Source organism: Pseudopipra pipra, chromosome 4 (assembly GCF_036250125.1).
Source record: "Pseudopipra pipra isolate bDixPip1 chromosome 4, bDixPip1.hap1, whole genome shotgun sequence".
NCBI classification, from domain to species: domain Eukaryota; kingdom Metazoa; phylum Chordata; class Aves; order Passeriformes; family Pipridae; genus Pseudopipra; species Pseudopipra pipra.
In genome coordinates, this window is record NC_087552.1 from 1,254,327 (window position 1) to 1,276,136 (window position 21,810).

At 46.1% G+C, this 21,810-nt stretch overlaps 1 protein-coding gene across 2 annotated transcripts in view; it reads left to right on the forward strand.

The window, feature by feature from the left end:
• Window positions 1-21,810, forward strand: part of ADAMTS3 (ADAM metallopeptidase with thrombospondin type 1 motif 3) — a 61,797-nt gene that overhangs the window by 19,612 nt on the left and 20,375 nt on the right. For both annotated transcript variants that reach the window (XM_064651351.1, XM_064651350.1), the window contains one exon: window positions 4,737-4,893. In XM_064651351.1, the coding sequence (XP_064507421.1) occupies window positions 4,737-4,893 (157 nt within the window). The remainder of the gene's footprint in view (window positions 1-4,736; window positions 4,894-21,810) is intronic.

Here is a 21,810-nt window from a genome sequence, read left to right on the forward strand (position 1 = left end):
CCTTCCTAAATTGCACCCGTAGTTTGGAAGAGGATATTAAACATTCCTATGTTTTCATCCTGTTTCTGAATCTTCATCCTGGTATTTGGTTGAACAAATAAGATTTTTTTTTCTTCACAGCTGCAGAAGATTTTCGATTTGAAAATCTGATATGAGGTGATTGGTCAGAAGCTGGTGCTGTGTGAGTAATTCAGGTGGCTGCGAGGCCTGAGCGGTGCGTCCTCTTTGAATATTTCACTGGACTCAGGAACGGGTTTCATGGTTTTAATTCGTAAGAAAAATCCCAACCCTCTGTGCTGTGTTCAACACCCTTCAAGAATGGAGCCTAAAATGATAGAGGAGCTCTTGCTTTAGTTCTGGGATGCATTGCCAGGATAAAACATGTGATAAAACACGGATTTTATATCACACTGATCTTCCAGAGAGGGAAGATGAGCTGTGGAATTCCTGCTCACTCCTCTGGGAATGACTCCAAGGGTGCTGGAGCTGGAGGGTCAGTAAATGGGGATGTTTTACCCCAAAACCATGGTGTCTGCCCCGAGCCCCGGACACCTCCATGGCAACTGAAGACCCATCCACGGGGGAGGAGGAATTCCATCTGCAAACCTCCTCTGTAGGCACCTGGCAACTGGATCCATAACATCTGTTTCTCCAAACTGTGCAGAGCACTGCCATATTACTTTTTTCCAGCATTCTTCTAACGTGTAGTATTTCTTTGTATGCCAAGTATGTTGAGGCCATAAATACTTTAACATGCAGAAGATGTGGAGGGAGGGAAGTACGTCCTTTTGGATGCCTTTCACCTTCCCTTCCCCTTCCCTTCCAGCAGGGCCTGGGTCCCCTTACCTGCCGGAGTGTGGGACTTGGGACAAGGGCCTGGAGTGACAGGACAAGGGGGAATGGCTTCCCACTGCCAGAGGGCAGAGTTAGGTGGGGTACTGGGTAGAAATTCTTCCCTGTGAGGGTGGTGAGGCCCTGGCACGAACTGAAGAGGAGCATCGTAGGCAAACTCTACAACTTCAGAAGCTTCTAGAATATTTTTGAAAAGAAACCCAGAGAATCAGTTGATTCTTGTCAAAATATGGATCCTGTGAGGCACGAGAAATAATATCCACCCAAGGAATTGAGGGTCTAACCCTGGAGCTACACAAACTTAGGAGCCGTGTCCGCCCACTATGGCTCAGTTTTGGGGGAGGCAGGCAAAGGGAAATGTGCTGTGGGTGAAGCTTTTCTCTTTGCTTTTCTTCCAATAAATCAACCAGTGTTCGGTGCGACTCCAAAAGCTTTTCTCCTTTGGATTGGGAAGCGGAGCAGCAGGTAGGAGTGACGCAGGTTCTGCACAGTCACCGGCCTGAACCCACCTTAAGCCAACAGAGAGGGTGAAAGGTAGCAGTGTTTTGGGGCTGAATCCGTGTTTTCAGACGAGGCAGCACCTCTTTTATAAAAGCATGTTTCTCTGGACTCCTTAAGAAGTTTAGACTGGAGGGCTGTCTCCAGGACCTGCCCCCTCCCCATTCCACGGCCCAGGTGTTTGTCTTGGCAGGAGGCAGTGTCTGCTTGGCCGGGGCTGGGATATTAAACTGAGGGAACACAGAGCTCTTGATGCTTTTCAATAGGGCTTCTATTTAGCAGGGGGCAGGATAGAGCTGTCAGCTACCTGTGATTGTCCAGCGGGGAAAAAGGGAGGGATGAGGAGTGGAGGAAGAGCCCTGGAAATGTTTTCCGATTCCATGGATAGAATGGTGAGAAGGAAGCGTTTTCCTGGAGGCACAGCCTTGTGTTGGTTTGACTGCTGAGCTCTTCGCTGCGGTCCTGGCGTTGGTGGAAGGGGAAATCAAGGATGATGCTGGCTGGAATGACGAGGGATGGCACACGGAACTTCCTGAGCTGAACTTTCCGTGTGCGGAGACCCTCGTTCGAGATTTCACTACGAGCTGCACGATTGATGTGCAGCTCAGGGTGGGAATTGGTTCCCGTGTCCTGGTTCTGAGAGGGGAGCGGGGTAGTGCTGTACCCCACATAGTGTATGGGATATTCCATACATATTTCAGATCCACATTTCTGCTTTTAATTTTTAAGGTGTTCAGGGTTTAATTTTCACAGAATGGAAATTTAGTTGGAATGGCCTTAAGCTCAGGGAGGGAAGGTTTAGATTAGATGTTGGGAAGAAATTGTTTACTCTAAGAGTGATGAGGCCCTGGCACTGGTTGCCCAGAGAAGCTGTGGCTGCCCCATCCCTGGAAGTGTCCCAGGCCAGGCTGGACGGGGCTTGGAGCAACCTGGGTTAGTGGAAGGTGTCCCTGCCCATGGCAGGGGGGTGGAACAAGATGGGTCTTCAGCATTCCTTCTAACCCTGACTCTTTCACATGTGCCTGCTTCATGTGTGCTCTGGTGAGAGCTGTGCTCTTCCCATGATTCCCTTCCAGGTAGAATCCAACAGCACAGCCTGGCTTTATTACTCCATATTTGCACTTCTGTGTGACCAAAGGGTCCCAAGTTGGAACTTCCTTCTAGAGGGAAGGGGATTTTGGCATCCTCAGATCCCTGTGCTTTTTCCTGATTTTTTCTTGCTCCTTTCTTGCCATGGATGACCAGTGCAGCCCAGCTTCCTACAGACAGCCTCCTGCTGCTGAGCAAACTCAGCCTGCTTATTAATCTGCTTCCACCTTGTTGACAGCCTGCTCTGCTTGGACGTGAATGTAGAGCCTTGAACGTGATGTTAAACTTCAATTTTTTAAGCTCCTTATCTGCCCTGTTTCAAATCTTGCCAGCCAAGACCCAGCACGTGGTGTTTGCACGTTACTGTGTGGGACAGAAGGGGTGTGGATCCTGAGACAAAGAAAAGGTGCCTGCAATACAAATGAAGATGCAGGAAAGCTCTGTGGATCTTGAATTTCCAGGAGAAGAATGAAATTGGCAAATATTTCCATATTGGGTTTCTGATTTGCTTAAAGCAGCTTTACAGTTCAAGTTCTCTCGCTGTTCAGAGCTGGCTTAGGAGAAATAGCTGCTAATTAACACCTCAGTTCCCCAGTGGATCACATCAGTGTTTGAAAAACTATTTCTTTGTGGCACAAAGGCACTCAGCACAATTAAAAACATAATTTATATCATTATCTTCTCTGTGGGAGATCCTGTGTCTTAAAAGAACACCAGGTGTTCAGAATACAGATACCAGCAGAGTTTGGGATGGAGACTGGGAGCAGAACCCAAGGCCTTTCCTACTCTCAGGTAACACTCAGGTAACATCAGTTTTAGCAGCACTTGATAATGGCCAACAGTGTGACTGCTGAACAAACCCTTTCACTTCCTGACACTCAGGGTGGCCTTTCTAAAACTCACCTGGGAATTAACTGCCTCTCCCTCACTGCAAACCACTACAAACAGGGTGTTTGACTTCCTAAAATACTTCTGGAAATCCCACCCCGATGTGTAACACCAAAGTTAAATGTGGCCATTAATGGCCACTCCACAGCTCTCCATTGTGCTCCCTGAATGAAGGGCTCTTTCCTCTTTTCCAGCAGCCACCCCATGCATATTTATAGGGAATCATGTTCCCCCTTAAATGCTGTTGATTTTGGCTGGGGAAGTGATTCCTTAGTGTAACCTGCCCTTGTAGGTTATTTTCTCAAGGCTTTATATTGTTGCTAATTCCCTTATTCTTGTCTGTGTCTTTTGCATGGGAAAAAAACCCAACTATATCCGTTTTCTGAGGTTTTGTTTTATCCGTGGACTGTCCAGTAAAGGATGCAAGGCTTAGTGTCCTCTGGGAAGTCCTCCTAGGTGGGCTGTCTGGGCCAGGGCTGGGTTTGGCCTTGCTCCCAGTTACCTTTTATTATGAACTCCACCAGCTCTTGCTCCTGCATCGCTTTAATTCCACAGAATCCCCTCGGTTTGCTCCTGGATCAAGGAGGACGGAAAGAGATGCAGGGATGAAATGTTAATGTTCAGGAGTCATTTAAAGACAAACACAGATGTTGGGGAGCAAGGTGGATGCACATGGGGTGCTGACTGGACCTTGGGCAGGTTTTTTTTCTGGGTTCTCTCCTGGGAGAAGAGAGTTTACAGGAAAGCCAGGAAGTTAATCCACCTCCCCAAGCCTCAGGGCTGAGATGGTTCTGGGAACAGGCAGGTTTATTCCAGCCCCTGTGCCCCAAAGGCTGCTTTTGGATTTTGGTGGTCCCGTTGTCTTCCCGTTTTCCCAGAATACAGAGGACAGCTCTAGAGAACTCCACAGCAGCACAGATTCCACCCTACTTCCTTCAGCGGGTGGAAATTCTGAACGCCCTTAATTTAAAAGAAAAAAGCAGTAAAATTAATAGCATTCCAAGATTGCAGACTGTGCTTTCCTGGATTGCTCCATCAATGTGTTTTTGTGGAAAAAAATTAAAAAATTTCCACTACATAGTTCTTTCTTGAAAATCCACCCCACAGCCTTTTCTCCAAGGGAGCCTTGAAAAGTACGTGCTCTGAGCACCTGCCTGGGGGGAAGGAAATGCTTGGTTGGCAGTACAGTTTACAGGGAAGATTCACTGCTTCTGCCCCTCTCTCTCCCTTCATTCACTTGGAAAATGTCAAGCTCTTTTTATTGATGAAATTTGGGGCAGAGGAAAAAGAAATCTGTTGGTTACAGTAATATTCCAAGCGTTTTATACTCTGCACCCCCTTGATATTTGCTTGTCAGACCTCTTTAGGCTCTCCAGTGACATGGACACGCTTTCTCTCTTTCTCACCAGGCTGGAATGATAAGAACTGATGAGGATGAATACTTCATCGAGCCCTTGGAAAGAGGAAAGCAGATGGAAGAGGAGAAGGGAAGGATCCACATGGTGTACCGGCGGTCGGCGGTAGCGCAGCATCCTCCTGACGTGCTCCCCGACGTCCACACAGAAGGTACAGTACCCTGGGGGGGTTCTTTGCAGATCTGTTCCGGGTGACTCCAGCCTGTGGAAGCTTTGGAAGGAGGCCACACAACTCCTGTTTAAAGTTTGGGTCCTGTTTGTTTCCGAGGAACAGTGAAGTTGTGCCAGTTGACTGTTTTCCTCCTCCTCCTGGTTGCAATTAAGGCGGTCCGAAGGCACTTGTGTGGGGCGGATGTATTTTGTCACATCCGAGGATTTCCCTCTGCCTTGAAGATAATGCGGTTGGTCCATCTGAGAGTAGTTATCGTGTCTGAGAATAATTATGCTGTAGTTTAATCCGTTTGCTTGTGTGTTTTTTTTAATTTTGCACAAACCCTTACAAGCCAGGGCGTTGCATTGGGGGGTGCTGAGGATTTTGAGCCTCTGGGCTGAGGATGAAAGAGCAGCTCCGCTCCCTGTCAGCGCTCTGCCTGTTTTTCAGCATCTCTCAGCTTCTCAAATTCCTGTTCATATGTTGTGTTCACATGTTGATGGAACTTGAAAGGGTTTGGGAAATAAAGAACAATAACATGCAACACACAGAACTAGAGCTACTTGGCTTTTGGTGCCCCAGCAAGGTTATTCCAATTTAGCTCGTGCATCTGGGGGGAGTTAGCCCAGAGAAGAGGAGGTTCAGGGAGACCTTCTCAGAAAGGAAGTCAAAATTCCCTGAATGGACATTGGAGCCAGGTGGGATTCGGTCTCTTCTCCCAGGTAACAGGTATAGAGGAACTGGCCTCAAGTTGTGTCAGGGGAGGTTTAGGATGGATATTAGGAAAAATTTCTTCATGGATTGCACTTCCCAGAGCAGTGGTGGAGTCACTGTCCCTGGAGGGATTTAAAAGTCACGAAGGGGTGGTACTTGGGGACATGGTTTAGTGGTACCCTTGCCATTGCTGGGGGAACATTTGGACTCAGTGATCTTGGAGGGCTTTTCCAACCGAAAGGATTCCATGACCAAGGTTATAGCAAGCTGCCCAAGCCTGTGGAGCCTGAGGAAATGTTTGCAGCGGTGGAGTTGTCAGCGGCATATCGATGCCATGGACATCTTCCTCCTTCTCTGGCTCTGCTCCCACCTCCGTGCCCGGGCCGGAGGCAGTGACGCAGAGAATGGTCTGCTGGTGGTTTGGGAGTTCAGCCAGCACAGACAAAAATCCAAGTTCTCAGCAACAGATGACAGATGACTCAACAAAACAGTCATTAAGATAAAAAAGTACTTAAAGCTGTCGTTGTCAGTGAAGTGGTTGCAAAAGCTGGGAGATGCTGTGTGGAAGCCTTTCCTCCACGGTGACACGGGACACACTGTGGCCTATTCTCCCTACAGAAAGCCAGTTTCCTAAGAGGAAAGCTTCCAGCTCCAGCTATGTGGAAGAGCTTTCAGTCTGACAGGACATCTGGAATTCCTGCAGGATATTATAGCATTTGGGAATTGGTTGGACATTGTTCAAACAGTGGGACGGAGTGAGCGTAGGAGTTTTAAGTGGAAAAGCTGCCATCCTGAGAGCAAGGTTTTAGCCGTGATCACAGTGCAAGGGACATGAATTGGTTCATGTACTGTGTTCTCATGGAAGTCAGCACACTTATATCTATCCTTGTCTCTTTATTTATGACTGCTTTTTGGGGTGAAGTGTCAGTGAGCTTTCTTAGCTGGGAACCAGAAATCTGGGGTTCTGGGGAAGATACTGGGATACCTCGAGCTACTGGACAGTGTGGGTTCAGCCTTCACCCCAAAGCAGCACCCTGTGCTGATTCCTGGCTGTGGTATCCATGTCTCTGGATAGCCTCTTTAGGAAATGACAGCAGCATATTGCATGTATTGGTTTCATCATTTGCTTTGTGTAGAGATTGGTTTCTTTAGAAGTGCCTTATATGAGACACTCCAGAAATCAGACTGGAAATCCTGCCCCATTCCTGTGGGGAATTGTTCTCTGTGTGTGTGTACACCCAACTCAGGCTCCTTAAAAGACCCCTTCATTAATTATTGCCTTTTTATACCTCACTCTTTTCAATCATTCTGGTGTGAATAGGATCTCCTGCATATAAATGGCCCTGACTACTTGGGGGTTGTTTTGATATCAGGGAAAAGTGGATAGTTTTATAGCTTTTATGCTTATAAAATGCCTCTCCTCTCAGTCTGTGATATCAGGGAAATGTGGATAATTTTCCATATTATGACAGACTGGTGGCAGGATTGACTATTTATATGTCATGGGTAAACTGTCTGATTATTCAGAGGGTCTTATTTGACTGTATTCCTTGGAATCTGATCTCTCTTCTGCCAAGTGGGGCAGTGCAGGGAAGCAGTGGGTCTTGACCACTGATTGTTCAAATCATTTTATAAACCCCAAGTCCTTCTTGGTCCCTGTGACCTCCATCACACAGGGTGGGTCTGTTTGCTGGTTTGAAGTGCTGAGCTCAGGTTGGTTCCTCTGGACAGAGGAAGCTCTTCCTGCTCTGCGGGATGGAAGCCAAGGCCTGCCCTGGGGAATCCCAGCTATTGGAAAAACTCTGAAATGCGGTAGGATGAGACACTGGACATTTGTTTTTAAACATCTGGGATGAGCATCTGGTTAGGTCTGGTCTGGGAAGCCTGTCCCAGAGCAGGACAATGTCTAGAGTTCTCCAGGGGTGTAAATACACCCGACAGTCTCCTGACAGCTTTTCCATGTCGGATTGCCCTGGGATGACACTTTTAAGCTCGACTTCCCCAGTCATTTAAGTCTTGATCCTAAAGACACCGAACATCTGTGCTTCTCATTTGAGTTGAGTACTGCAGGTACTCATGGTCAGTGTTCATGTTGTGAGTGTTATTCCCAAATAATGTACATTAAAGCAAAAAATAGTTACTCTTAAGGGTAAAAAGAAATGAAGATCAAAGACTCCATGTCTGAGAGTCAGAGAGCAAGCAAGCTGTGCAGACAGAAAAAAATATAACAATGTGTGAGGCTGTCATGTTAAAACATTATTTAAATAAATCTTTAGGATTTTCTCACCAAAACAGCTTTTCATTTAGGGATGGAAAGACATTCTCTCAGGAAAAGCCTGATTTTGGGAGGATTTGAAAGAACAACAATGATATCATTCTGTCTGAGCAGGATGAAAAGAAGCTGCTCTTTGTTAATAAGCTGAGAAACATCACCAAGATGTGTGATCATTAACCTTATTCCTTGAAAGCATCCAAGAAACAACAGAAACAGGCCAAGGACTGTGGAATTTACAATCAGATTTGCACCCAGGAGGCCTTCTGTGCAAGTTCTACTGAGTCAGACTCAGGAGTGTGGTAAAATAAAACCCAAATTGTATTTCAGAAACATAAAAGCCTGATCCAAGTCCTCTGGAGTCGGTGGGAAGACTCAGGTTGATGTCAGTGGGATGACGAGGCAGGGTTTGGATCATATTCTGCTCCAGCTGATCACTGAGAATTCGATTTATCTTTCCTCCTGTTCATTCTTCTGTGATTTTTTCCATGCACTTTCTTTTCCTGTGGTAGAATGATGAGAACCAACCTTGAGTGTGGAGGTTACACGGCGTGGTAAATGTACTCACAGCTTTCCTGTTTCATCCTCCTCTTCCCATCACAGTATTTTTTAAATGACAACCTAGTCACCCAGAGAGCACTTGAGATGAAAGTATTTTTGTAATTACCAACTAACAGTGGGAAACAAGGAACAGGAGCCTTTATCTCCCAGCTTCCTTTCAGAACTTTCATTTCCCCCAAAGAACCAAAGTGCTTGTGTGTCCAATGGGGTTGCCATGGCACTGGCTTCGAGCGTCTTTGTCCCAGGTGGGAAACATGTAGGAGGAAGAAATGATTTGGGAATTGCTCCTGGTTGCCTGGGAATGAAGCCCTGGAATAGAAGGTAGAAGAATGGGAAGACTATTGCCTGCTCGGGAGACCTCCCTCGGCCCTTCCGTGGGGTTAGTGGTTCTCAGGGATGCCGTCGTGCCGGAGGGTGTCTGAACTCTTTCTCAGCAGAATTTCTCATGACCTGTGTTCTGGTGGAGGATATTTTAGATACTGCCCAGCCCACCACATGAGCCTGTGCAATCAGGAATAACGGGAAAGATGGAAATGATTTCTGTGGGGACCGAGCACACCACATTGTGTAACATCCTCTGTTCGGTCCAGGCGTTCTTGTATCATCACAGAGTCACAGAGTTGTTTGGGTTGGAAGGCACCTCAAAGTTCATCTCGTTTCCCCCCCTGCCATGGGCAGGGACACCTCCCAGGTTGCTCCAAGCCCTGTCCAAGCTGGCCTTGGACACTTCCAGGGATGGGGCAGCCACAGCTTCTCTGGGCAACCTGTGCCAGGGCCTCACCACCCTCACAGGAAAAAATTCCTTCCCAATATCTAATCAAAAGTCTCTCTCCAGCTCTCTTGTAGTCCCCCAAGAAAGGCCCTTCAAATAACTTCTATTGATGGCAGTAACCTAGATTGTCTAAAGACATCCTGCCTCTTATCCAGAGCTGCTGGAGCTTTTGCTTTTAATTTAGCCTTCTTCTATAAAATTGAAACTTAATTGGATTCTCTCAAGCTCTTGATTGAATATTGGGATGGGTTTTTTAATTCTTTTTTTTCAGGTAACAGTTTGCTTAATCAAGGGAAAAGTAGTCAGCAAAACAGAACAGGAACAGCACAGCATGGTACAAAGGAGAAGGAGCGTTGGTGATGGATGTATTTAGGAAGGAAAAGCAAACCCAGACTTCATAGCTGAGGAAAAGCTTGTAATTTTTTTTTTTTTAAGAAAGAAATTTGAGCAGGAATGGATCAGAAGTGTGAAGTGAGTGATGTGCTGTGTCTGTGTCGGGGAGGTTGCTCTTACGGCCCGATGATGGCAGTGGGGACATCCATCTGCTTAAGTCGTCTTCTCTTCTTGGCAATAACAAAGGAAAATGATTCTTAAATAAAACCAAGGATAAAGGCTTCATTCCAACTGCAGGCACCCAATGCCAGAGTAGTAAAACACACAGAAAAATCTGTATGAAGGGAAAATTGAAAAACTGGAGACAGGTCAGTACATGCAGCTTGAGGCCATTCCAGGGCTCGTACAGTTTTCCAGTGAAAACTCCCTGTGCCCCTAAATTGCATAGGAAGAAGAAAACTTTGAAGGAACAGTGGTGATAACGGGCAGCAGAGGTTTTTAAATACTGTGAAAGCAGCTGTTCCCACATGAAGAAGCCTGTTTGGTTTAGAGATGATGTTCTTGGAGAGGTAAAGACATGCCAAGGAGAGGGTCACCCTTTGGGTGATCCACGTGGGACTGAGTTCCCTCCCTTGGGTGAGAACTGACTCATTTCTACTGCTGAGTTTGATTAGAAGGATGCACCTGAGGGGGTTAAAAGTGCTCTGAATTCGGCCAAGGGACCAGGGTGGTGTAAAATGGGGTATGTACCAGGATGTATGTACCAGAACATCCCTGTCTGGGAACATGGGAATGGGAAGCAGAAGAGACTGCCTTATCAGGGTGAGTTTATGTGAATTAAAGGCCCGGAACTGAAGGAAATGAGTCCTCCCACAGCGTGCGGGGGCTGAGCCTTGTTTATGTGTTTTACATGCGCTTCGTACAAATTTAGGACCGAAATGACAGCACTGAGAGACTCTTCCACGGAAAGGGAAGAGCCTTGTTTAATCAGTCTGTTCTGCAGTTGGCTTTTGAATCTATGTCTCTGATGGGAAAATGAATTAAAATGTAGCAGTTTGTGTCCTAACATCAAATAGTAATTTCCGTACCCTGTGGCTCTTACTGGACTTTCTACCCCTAATTTACTACAGTTCTGGCATTTTTCCCCACTGAGAGATACCTGGTTTTTAATGGGTGTTTTTAGAAAGATTTTAGAAACAGGTAAGAATCCAAACCATAGGTAATTTACTTCAGTCATATCTTTGAAAATATCTGGATGACATGGAGGCATCCCTGATTTATGACAGAAAAGGAAGATGGATCTGGTATGCTTTGAGTGAGCGATTTGGATGCTGTGCTCCTCCTTTTGGTGGGGTCCCGTGGAGAAGCTCCTGCCGTACCACGTGTATTGCTCACTGCATCCTCCAAAACATGGTGTCAATGAGAAGTAAACTTATCTGGTTTGTCTGACGTGGGATGACCCAGAACTGGGCAGCTGGAGCTGCCAGGAATGCAGATGGGAATGACTAACGTGAGAACATCATCCTTGTAGTTCACGTTGCTCCCCGTGGACCGAGTTTCTTCAGCCCCATTTCTGGGTTACACAAGCGCATAAATCTTTCCACCACGCAATAGTAAAACACCACAGAGTAACAGCATGGCCCAGCTGTTGTTTGCTAAGAAAACGGGGAGGGGGGGGGAGGTTGCCAGAATGCCTTGTCTAATCATTCTTTGGAGTATTCCAATAACATGGGACAGGATCGGCGAGATAATTTGAGTTCTGGGGGTTATTAAAAGTCACACAAGTCTGAGCTTGCAGTTTGAGTTGGAAAAGAGGGAATTGAAGTCTCAGGGAAGCTGGTGACAGTGAGAGGCTGACCTGTGGGAAATCTGGGTTGGATTCCAGCAAATACCGTGTGGTTTGGGAAGAGAACCCAGTGAGGGATGAGAGCTTTGCTGGCTTGGACCGTAGGAGTAGCCAAGGGAAGCGTTTCACTGGTGCATCTTCCTTTGCAGGGCCTGTTTTTAAACATTCCCTGGAAAAGTTTGAGCACATACCTGTAGGAGGGATGCCAGTAAGGGCTTGGGTGCCTCTCTGGTGTCTCCTTCGGTGTCTTAACTCTCCACCCAGACAACAAGCAGGCTGCTGCCTCCCAACAGTTAGTGACACGCCTGCAGGGAATAGGTTTGCCCTTCCACTCGGGCACTCACATCCTCCATGGAGGACAGGGAGTGATGGGGTGTGAGAACGTGTGAAATCATTAGCAGGGGCTCTTTTTGTATGAAATGAATGTATGTTGTAGTCATAATACAAAATTTGGATCACCGAGTTTGAAGAACAATTTGTTTGCCAAATAATTGCGTTCTGTAATCCTACAGACATCAAATAATAAATCAGCACCACCTGGTTATTGTAAATTAAAATGAAAACTTCAAAATACACTGATCATCTTGTGCAAAATGCTAATAATAACAAATCTTTCAGGTGCTAAAAAAATCAAGTGCAACAGGTTTAAACACACTGTAAACTGAGCTTTTTCAGTCTCTTCTGGAAACAGTTACAGGTGATACAAGGCCATCCTAGGAAATTTGTGCTTCCTTAATGGAGAGCTCTGCTCTGTTGTTCCAGTTCTCTTCACTAGTAGTTCCAGGGAACATAAAGTCACAATTTCCAGGAGAAATAGCAGTTGTGCTTTTCTCTGCTCGACAATAAATCTGTCAGAGGTATTAAGGTGAGAGGCAGCAGTAACTCTGTTAGTGGTGTAGAGAAGTGAGAGTCAGTGACTGTGGCTGGTCCCTGCCCTCCAGCAGCTCATGAAGCCTCTGGGCCTCAAGGCTTTGGGTGTGTTTCCTCCCTTTCATGGCAGAGTTAATGTTGTAATCGTTTACCCGTTTTCACTTAGGTTTTGGACTCCCTAACTGTGTCCAGCTACAAAGTAGTGCCTTCTGCTTCCTCCATTTCTGGGTGTAGATTTTCATTTGGCTTTGAGTATCTTTGATTTGATGATAAAGATTCTCTCTGGGGTTTTTTTCACTTGCTTAGAGCAGAAAGGAAGCTCAGAGCCAACTCACGGTGAAAATGAGTTCTGATCTTCCATGGTTCTTCACAGCATAGGACAAATATCTCAGACTTAACCTAGAAATCATCTTGTTGGACATGGAAAATTCAGCTGGTACATCTAGACTGAGAGCAATTCCAAGTATATCTCTTGCTTTCATTTCATCTGTGGCAAAAGCTGTTTTGGAAATCCGTGAGAAGTATCTTAGAGTGAAAGGGTAACTCGTTATGCTCTGTGGCTTATGAGGAAAATATAACTGATACCATCACAGATGATATAACTAATTTCAGCAAAAGCCCTGGATTCCTTAGGTCTGTGATAGCAACAGATAACCAGTTCACAAGATAATTTATTTCCTAATTTTTTTAGTTTTGCCATTCTCAGTTTTAACCAACAGGCAGAGAGTATCCACGGACCATATAATTCATTTTGGTAACTGTTCTAAATAGAACCTGAACAGTCCTGAACAGTCCTTGAAACTGCACTTCCATATCCCTGGGTTCTGCTCAGGTTCTTCCACAGCCAACTCCATGTTCTTTTTATGCCTGATTACAAGTGAATTTGCAAACAGATGCATTTGGGCCTGTGCTTTGGTATTTTAATGGTATTTCTCAGTTTGCTTTCACAGGGTTGATTCTTGATTTATTTCAAGCCCTTTTTCTTAATCAGTTTGCAGAGTTTTCCCTGCCAAGAATAAGTAACAATATATTTTCATTACTTCCAGCACTTCAAAGCTTCCAAGTTTCTGGTGCCGAGAACATTTACTACTAGAAGTAAAAAGCAGTCTTCCTTTAGTTAACAGTTCTCTTTAAGAGGGAACACGGGGGAGATAAATCAATTAAAAGGATCTGGTCTTTGAGGGCTCATGCAGCACTGTGCCATGGTTTGGGGGCTCATCAGACACTGGCTTAGTTGGAGGAAGGCTGATGAAGTTCTGACCTCCTCAGATCTGCTTTGTTTGCTCTTTTGTCAAACATGCTCTTTATTTTTGCTGGCGAGACAGACTCATCATTCATATTTATTTTTTTACATCTGAAGTTTGCTGGGCTGCTTGGAAAAATAGGACAATGAAAGCCATCTGGGCATCCCATCCACTTCCATTTGGAAACATCTGCATCGTTATTAGGAGCGTCTCACCAGCACTGCAGTGAGCAGATGTGTTCTCTCTCCATCTCCTGGCTCACTTAGAATTGCTGATAGTGAAAGAAATTTGATAGGCATTAAACCCCAAATGCCTGTTTCTTGATCAGGCCCTCTAATACCACTGATTTAGGATGTTTGTTCCTGTGTAAAGAAGAAACTTGTGGCATTTGTGGGAGGAAGTGATGGAGACAAGCCAGCAGTGTCTCTCCTGCAGGTCATTCCTTGCCTGTATCTGTGGGATTTAAAGCTGAGCACTTGTATCCTTGAACCTTTGCCACGCAGGTTGACTCACAGCTGTTCCTCAGATGTAACGCTCCGTGGAAACCCAGCATCCTCTGCCTCCAGCTGCCCTGGCTCCCTTTTTAAAGCCTTTAAGAAATTAGGCTTTACATTTCTTTAAAGAGAGAGAAGTCTCTGTGTTGAACTTAACATCCCTTTCCTGAGGCTCGCGGGTGATGACACCGTGTGCAGGTGTCCCAGCTGCCAGTATCTCCAGAGAACTCCATGGTTTGCATTCCATGTGCAGGTGTACAGTGAGAGTAGTGAGGCACTTGCACAGGTAAAAGACAGGGCTCTGGCTCTGATGCTGGGGAAACTGAGGCAGCAGCTGGCTTTCCAAAGCAGGGAAAGGCAGTTTTCATCTGTGCTGCTGGACTGTGAGTTCCCTCGGGTGATTTCCCTTGGAAGAGCAGAGTTGGACAAGAGCATCTGTAAAACCTTCAGGTACCTGGGACATAATAAGCTGCTTTTAGCACCTTCTGTGAAGGTTTATTGGGGATGATGATAGTATCTACAGCTTGAGTGGGATATTCAAAGACACTGGAGGCTATTACCCTGAATACAGTGGGTAATCTGATGCCCAAGGTTTGGAAAAGGCTGCTCCACAGTGGCAGAGCTTCAATCCAAATTAAACCTCCCACATCCCAAGCAGGTGCTCCATGTCACTAAGGACTTGGATGTTCCTTGTTTTTCAGGATTTTCAGTACAGCAATGCAGTGATCTCTGTGCTCTGGGTGGGTTATTGAAGCTGTTTGTTGTCCCAGCCCAAGACCCCCTTGGTGCAGATCCACCTGGGGTTTTGAGGACCCCTTCCCCTGTGGATGTGGGGTCTGAGGAGAATGGCCTCGTGCATATTTGTGCCCTTATCTTGGACACTCTCATGGTCCATGGACTGTTGGGAAATATCTCGGGTTTGGGACGTTTGTTGCTCTTGGAATGCTGACTTACAGTGCATTCATGGAAAAAAAAGCAGGAACCCAAGTTCAACAGCATTCAGTGACAGTTTATAGTTGGAGCCTTTCCTTTATATTTATGCCAGTGGAATTTTGAAAAACGGCTGAAATTCCGTGTGGCAAGAAAGAGGGGCTTATTATCCGTGACTAATGCTTGGATGCACTTTTTAAAATTGGGATTATTTGCTGTCCTGCCACTTCAGCTCTTCTCTTGTATTGGTTAGTTCTGTTGTTTCCTAATTTGGGACAGCTTTTCTCCCACCTTTGATTGTCACTCTCACATCACTTTGGGGATCCAGCTACTGCAACCACACTGTCACACTGGGATCCAGGGTTGGGATAAGCTTGCCTTTGTGTTAGTTAGGGATTGAATCCAAGCTGAAGGCTGCATTTTTGGATGACAGTTCCATAAACCATTTATTTTGGTGCCTTGGGCTGTCTCACTGCTGTTTCTACAGTATTCCTGCACTCCTGCAACACAAACAATATTTGACTAAGCAGTTCTTCTTTGTAAGTCTAAGTCATTAGATTTATTGATTAGCTTGAGAGGCCCCTTTATGTGTCTAAAACTAAACCCTCAGGTTGTTTTCCCTCCTTTTGAGGAGAAGGACTATCTCTTTTTGTCATATTTCTAGTCAGACCCATTGTATATGCTATGGAAAATTCTTCCTAAATCTTCTCCCCTCTCAGGTTCATCTCTTTTTTTATTATTATGGGGTTTTTTTCACCATCCCTGTTAGCTTTCCACCAGACCGAAGGGCTCGTTAAAGCAACACTGTGCAGGAAATGGAGAGAGGCGCAAGAATGGGACCCTGCTTGCCAAAGAGGGAAAGTTGGCAGCTCTCCTCTCACAGAGAAATTCCTTGGATTCGAGGAGCAGCTTCATAGAGAGAGTGTGCTACTGAAGGGGCACGAAGTGCTTCGTGAAGTGTCATTCCACAACTAAATGGCATTTGGGATATTCACGCGTTGTGGTGAGGTTCTAGCAATAATGTTCAGATGTATTCAAATTAATTTTAACATAAGAGGTGGACATTTATGGTTTTATCTGAATGGCCTTGAGTGTGAGGAGGGAGAAGGTCAGTTCTGGGCAGAAAGAAGTACTAATTCCCTGTGGAAGATGCCTCCAGCAGACCTCACCTCCCATGGCAGGCAGCAGGGATGAACCTCGCCGACAAAACTCCCTCTCCTTAGTCACAGCTTTTTCAGGTCAGAACAGGAGAATTTATGGTTATGACTCTGTGCTATTTTGGACGGGATCGAGATGGGGAAAAGGAGAGGGGAATGATCAAAATATCCTGTGTGGAAACAGTGTGAGTTATATTCATAACACATCTGTGCGAGGTGCAGGCAAGGCTGGCGCGCTCGTAGGAATTTGGGGAGGTGGAAAGGAAAAAAAAAATGCCTCGTTGTGTAAGAGTCTATATGAAAAAAAGGGAAATACTGAAGGGGATGGATCCATAATGAAATAATTCTGTGCCAGTTTCTGGGGGCCTGTGTTTGGGCCTTGCAGGAAACTCTTCCCCTCCCTGAATGGCGACAGGAAAGCACAGGTGAGACTCTAATGTTTGCAAACCAGTTCTGTGGTGTGACAGTCAAAATTAACCCTCCTAAGCTGCCTGTTTGCTCCGTTTTTCCCTGAAAATCAATATGTCTGTAATGTTGGGCTGTGTGGTTTTTATAAGGGTATCACACTCAGGGTGTACTCTATGTAATTATAGCCAGAGGGGTGGGCAGGAGAGCTCTGCTCCATAAGGAATTGGGAGGTTTGAGAGCTGGCTTTCAGTTCAGGATTGCTCCCTCCCTGTCAGCCCTTCCAGCTTTAAAATCCTCTCTTCCAGAAGATGTGTGACTAGGAGAGAGCAGAGGCTTTGACTGGCTTTCTGTGATTTCACAAAATCTGCCTGTGTAACACTGAATATTATTTTGCAACAAAGAACCAGAATTTGTCAACCCAGCACAGCTATCTGGAATATATTTATAATCCCCCACTCCATCTTCAGCATTCCAGCCAATTCTTACGTATGAGTTAAAAAATTAAGCTTTTCAGCTTGTGATGGGGTCGATGGGCAAATGAAGTTCTGCAAAACTTCAGTTTCATATACCTTGATACCTAAATATTGTAATGTACCATATCTGTCTAAATGTATCTGTCTAAATGCACGTATCTCATAGGGTCATGGAATCCTGGGCTGGCTGGGGTGGGAGGGGACCTCCCAGGCATGCAGACAGGGCTCTGCTGCTGCCTGGCAGTGGTGGAGGAGCCCTCCATGGACGTGGCCGCTGCAGGTGCACGGGCTCATCGGAAGGCCGGGCTCCAAAAACCAGCTGTTGGGCTTTGTCCTGTCAGAAGGTTGGAATCCACTTAGTGCCAACTGAGCAATTAAGGACAATTATGCTTTCAGCTCCATTAAGGAGTCCCAGGGCAGTGAGACCTGGGAAGGAAGCGAGCCGTTGTCGCGCACCCGCGCTCTGTGACTCATTTGAAGTTCTCTTTGTCTCGGTAATATGGACTGCAGAAATATTTTCCCACATTTTTTTTTCCAGTTTTACACACTCAGTTATTCCTTTTATGTGAGTGAATACTGTGAATTCCAATCTCCTGTCTCCCTTAAATGCTGATCTCAGCATAAACCATCAGACAGCTGTGTCTGCCTGTGGTGTTCCCATCCTTGGCTTCCACCTGCTCTGGTGGCCGTGCAAGGGAATCACACTGAGGGGGTTGGACTCTAATTTTACCTTTTATACCTGTGAAGATGTTCACCAAGTTTAGAATGGAGCCAGGCCCAGGTATTCCTTCTGTTTTACCTCTTCTCTGAATGTGTGAGACCTGGAAAGAAATTGCTTCAGTCCCACTAAATTCAGAAATCTTCTTTGATTTCTTTATGTTCAAAACTTCTGGCTTTGGCACTTGGACAGAGTTTCATCTCTTCCCTTCTCCACTTCTCATTTGGCCTTTCAGAGTTCATGTGTTCAATGGTTGGACTTGATGGTGTTTTCCAGCCTTAATGATTCTCTGTTTTGTAACAGGTCAAATGTCCACTCCAGCCAGGTTCCTCTAGATCGATTATCCAGATTCTGGAGCTCCATCATGAAGACAGGTCAGGGGAGGACTGCCAGGGCAGCGGGCAGGACGCAGGTGCCAGTGTTAACTGGTGCTTATGTTGTGATGGCAGTGGTCTGCCCTGTCCCTTGGAGACTCTAGAGAACTCGGAGCAAGTCCACGAGAAGCGTGTTCATGTCTCTTTGCTTTTACAGGAAAAGCATTCAAAGCACCTTTTTTGGTCTTCCACTGTTGCCACCAAAGTGTCCTTCAGCAGTTTTGCAGTAGCAGGTTGCCATGCCCCACCTTGTCACCTGTGACGTTCTTCCCTTGGATTTTTACAATGTGTTTTCAGTGTGGGTCATTACTTTAATGGAAAAGCTGAGCTGACCTGGCTGCTCCTGGCTTTGCTCTCCAGCTGGACAGCACTTCTGGCTCAGGCCAGGTGGGTCATGCAGAGCCCTTCAGCTGAAGCTCTTCAGCTTCTCCATAGGCAGGAGAATGCAAATCTGTCCTGGAAAAGAGCAAAGACTGTTCCCTGAGCTGTTGTGAGAGATTTCCCCTTGCATGGATCACAGTGGGAGAGTTTTCTCCCTGAGTGGATCAGACTGGCAGGCCTCCACCACGGGGATTTTGTGTCATTTGTGGGGCTGCTCCAGAGCACAGATTTTCGGATATTTAGGTGAACTATTAACCTGCCCATTGGTGGCTTGTACAAGTCCTTCCTCAGCAACTGCAGGGCTCCATAGTTCATCCCCAGGAGCTGGGCAGGGCTGTGTCTGTACTGCTGTGTGAGCAAGGCACAGCTCTCCACTTGGAGTAATCCCCGTGGAAGGAAGCGGGGCTCTGTCCCGAGGTCCCGCTGTTGTGTCTGGGCAGTGTAGCTGGCTTTGCCGACTTGCAGAGGCTTAAGGCAGATAAGGTGATGACTGGAGGGTAATTGCTGTTGACACAGAGCACTGGGCTGCTCTGTGACAAGCAGGGCTGTGGCTGGGCTTGCACTGGCCAGGCCGTGTCCTCTCACACCATTCCCGTGGCAGTAACAGGTCCCAGGTCTGTAGGAACACAGTCCTTATACAGCTTTTAAAAAATAAGCAGCTGTATGTAAACACAGGTCTCCCTTTATCCCAGAGAAATGAGCAACCCAAGGAGTTGTTAGTGCACTCACTGTGGAAACTGCCCCAATTTGCCCCATTCTTTGCCACTGAAAATTCCTTTACTGGCTTGCCCGGAGAAGCTGTGGCTGCCCCATCCCTGGAAGTGTCCAAGGCCAGGTTGGACAGGGCTTGGAGCAACCTGGTTAAGTGGAAGGTGTCCCTACCCATGGCAGGGGGGTGGAACTAGAAGGTCTTTAAGCTCCCTTCAAACCCCAACCCTTCCATGGCTCTCTCCATGCTTTCAGCCAGCTGGCAGAAGCTGGCTCACATGCCAAGGACTAAGGAATCCAGACTGGGATTGAAATAATTTTAAGGCCTTGCTATAACTACTTAGTTAATGAGCACTGAGGGGCAGCATCTCTGCCAAAGCAACTTCCTCAAGCACTGAAAGCTCCTGGTAGTGGTCAGCTGCTGAAAACACCTGTTTGAAGAGTTTAGACCCTGGAACTCCTCTGAAGCCTGTTGGAATCTCAGGGAAGCTGTCCAAAAAATGCTGAGAGCTCAGGCTATCCAGCATTTCTTCTTCCAGTAAGTTCTAAATTAGCAAATAAATTATGAATGCAGCCTGTGCTTTCCGAATGTGGTGGGCTTTAGGGGTACCCCCCTTTTTGGATTGCTCTGTCCTTTTATAATGCATTATTCCACTTAGGAATCTGAGGATGCTTTAAATGTATGCCTTTTTGAAGTAAAAGTGATTTTTGGGTTGATGTAATGATACATGAAGGCATGAGTGCTTTCCAGGTTGTTAATGCAGAGCTCTCTGATGTTCCTGGGAGATCCTCTGACTTATAAAAGCATGGACTCAATGCTCTTAGGAGCTGGAAACTTTGGAAGTACAGGGCTGGCCACTCCAAGCTGTAGGAAATAAGCCCTCCCATACCCAAACTGGATTTGGTTCCAGCAGCCCAGATACTCAGGTGTGCACCTCAGCAGTGGGCCAGGCTGCACATGGTTGCTGACTTACTCTTTCTCCTTTGCAAACTGAATTCCAGAGCCTCTACAGGTGCTTTTTTCTTACTTCTGGACTTTGATACAGCTGATGATTTTGCAAAATGGGACTTTTTCTGTGTTATTTTTCACCTTTTTTTTGCAGTGGTGTTTAAGAGGCTCCACTGATATTGAATTGCAGAACTTGGTGTGGCGTGAAGTGACAAAGGAATGGGTTTGCTTGGTTTATGTGTGTCTAATCTGTGACCCACAGACTTCTGTGTGTCCTCTTTTTGTATGTAACCACCAGCAGAAGGTGTTCCTCAGGTCTCCTAAAAAGCCAGGCCCAAATGCTTGAGTCTTCTTCATGTATCCCAATAAATTATGGCCTTTATCCAACAGAATATTCTCCTGGGATTAAAGTAGATAAAGTCTCTGAACTATATGTGTAAGTTGCTCTACTGGAGCAAGAGGGACAGCTTGTAGTAAAGACTTGGAATTGTCAAGAGACTGTTTTTATTACATTTTAGGAGATGCAAAGTCCTTCAGAATTCAGAATTCAGAGTCAAAGCAAGATTCCAGCCCTACTCACGATCCATGTAACCAGGGGGTTCCCCTTTCTGTGGGGAAAAGGGAAATTCCATGGTTAAGTATTTTGAATAATGGCATGTAAGAATATATTTTTAACCTGTTCTAAAAAAAACTCTAGAAACCAAAACTAGACACCAAATCATCTGTACCTCCAAACCAAAATTATGATGGAATTCTTGCTATTTATATATAGAGAGAGAAATAAAGAAATGTGAGAGGGGAGGATTTTTTGCTACTAGGAAAGCAGAAATGGTAGGAGATGTGGTTCATAGTTGTAGGGTAACGGTCTCTTGGCTAAGTTGGCTGTTAGGGCTAAAACCCAGCTAAAAATAAGGTGCAGAGCAGATGAGCCAGGGCAAGGCCGGGCAAGTCCCGAGGCCGTGTTAAGCCAGCGCGGAGCTGTGATCTGGTATTAGTGGTGTCCAGGCGAGGTGGTGCCGTGTCTGTGGGCTGTGCAGGGAGAAACTGTCACTCAGGGGCTTCTCCTCTTTGGTTGTTCAGTGTCTTCCCTCAGCTTTTCATTATTGGAGAGCAATAGCACTTATTCCAAACAGGCTCGGTTTGATCCTGAGCCTTATTCCTCATCTTTTGCTTGCATGTTAGAACCTCACAGCGACATTTCCACCACCAGCACCATCACTACTACATTTCCACAGGTCTAAAAGCACTTTCACCAGGAATCAGGTAAGTGCAGAGCTGTTGCAAACTGTCCAGGTAGTGTGTCAAGTGTGTTCTGCAGCACTGAGAACTCTGGAACAGGCTGAACTTCCTCCTTTCTATTTGTATTCCCAGTTTCTGGTCATGGGATGGAAAAAGAACAGTTAATAGCTGACCTAAATTCAGGCATATTTAATTATAGTTTCCTTAAGTTCTGGCTATGTTCTGTGTGTGTTTGCTGCCAGGTATGGATAACCTGCAGTCCTAGAAAGCCTCATGCCAGGTAGGGAAGCGATGACAAGAAAATTATGGGGTAAAATTCCAGCCATTTCCATTGGAAAAACTTATCCCGAGTTGGCTCTATTCAAATACAGAGAGGATGATGCCTTTCTACGTGGCTCCCTGAGTGTGCCCTGGCATCAAGCCCTCGTGTGAGTGAGTGCTCAGAGCGGGTTTCGCTGACGGCGCGTGGAAGGG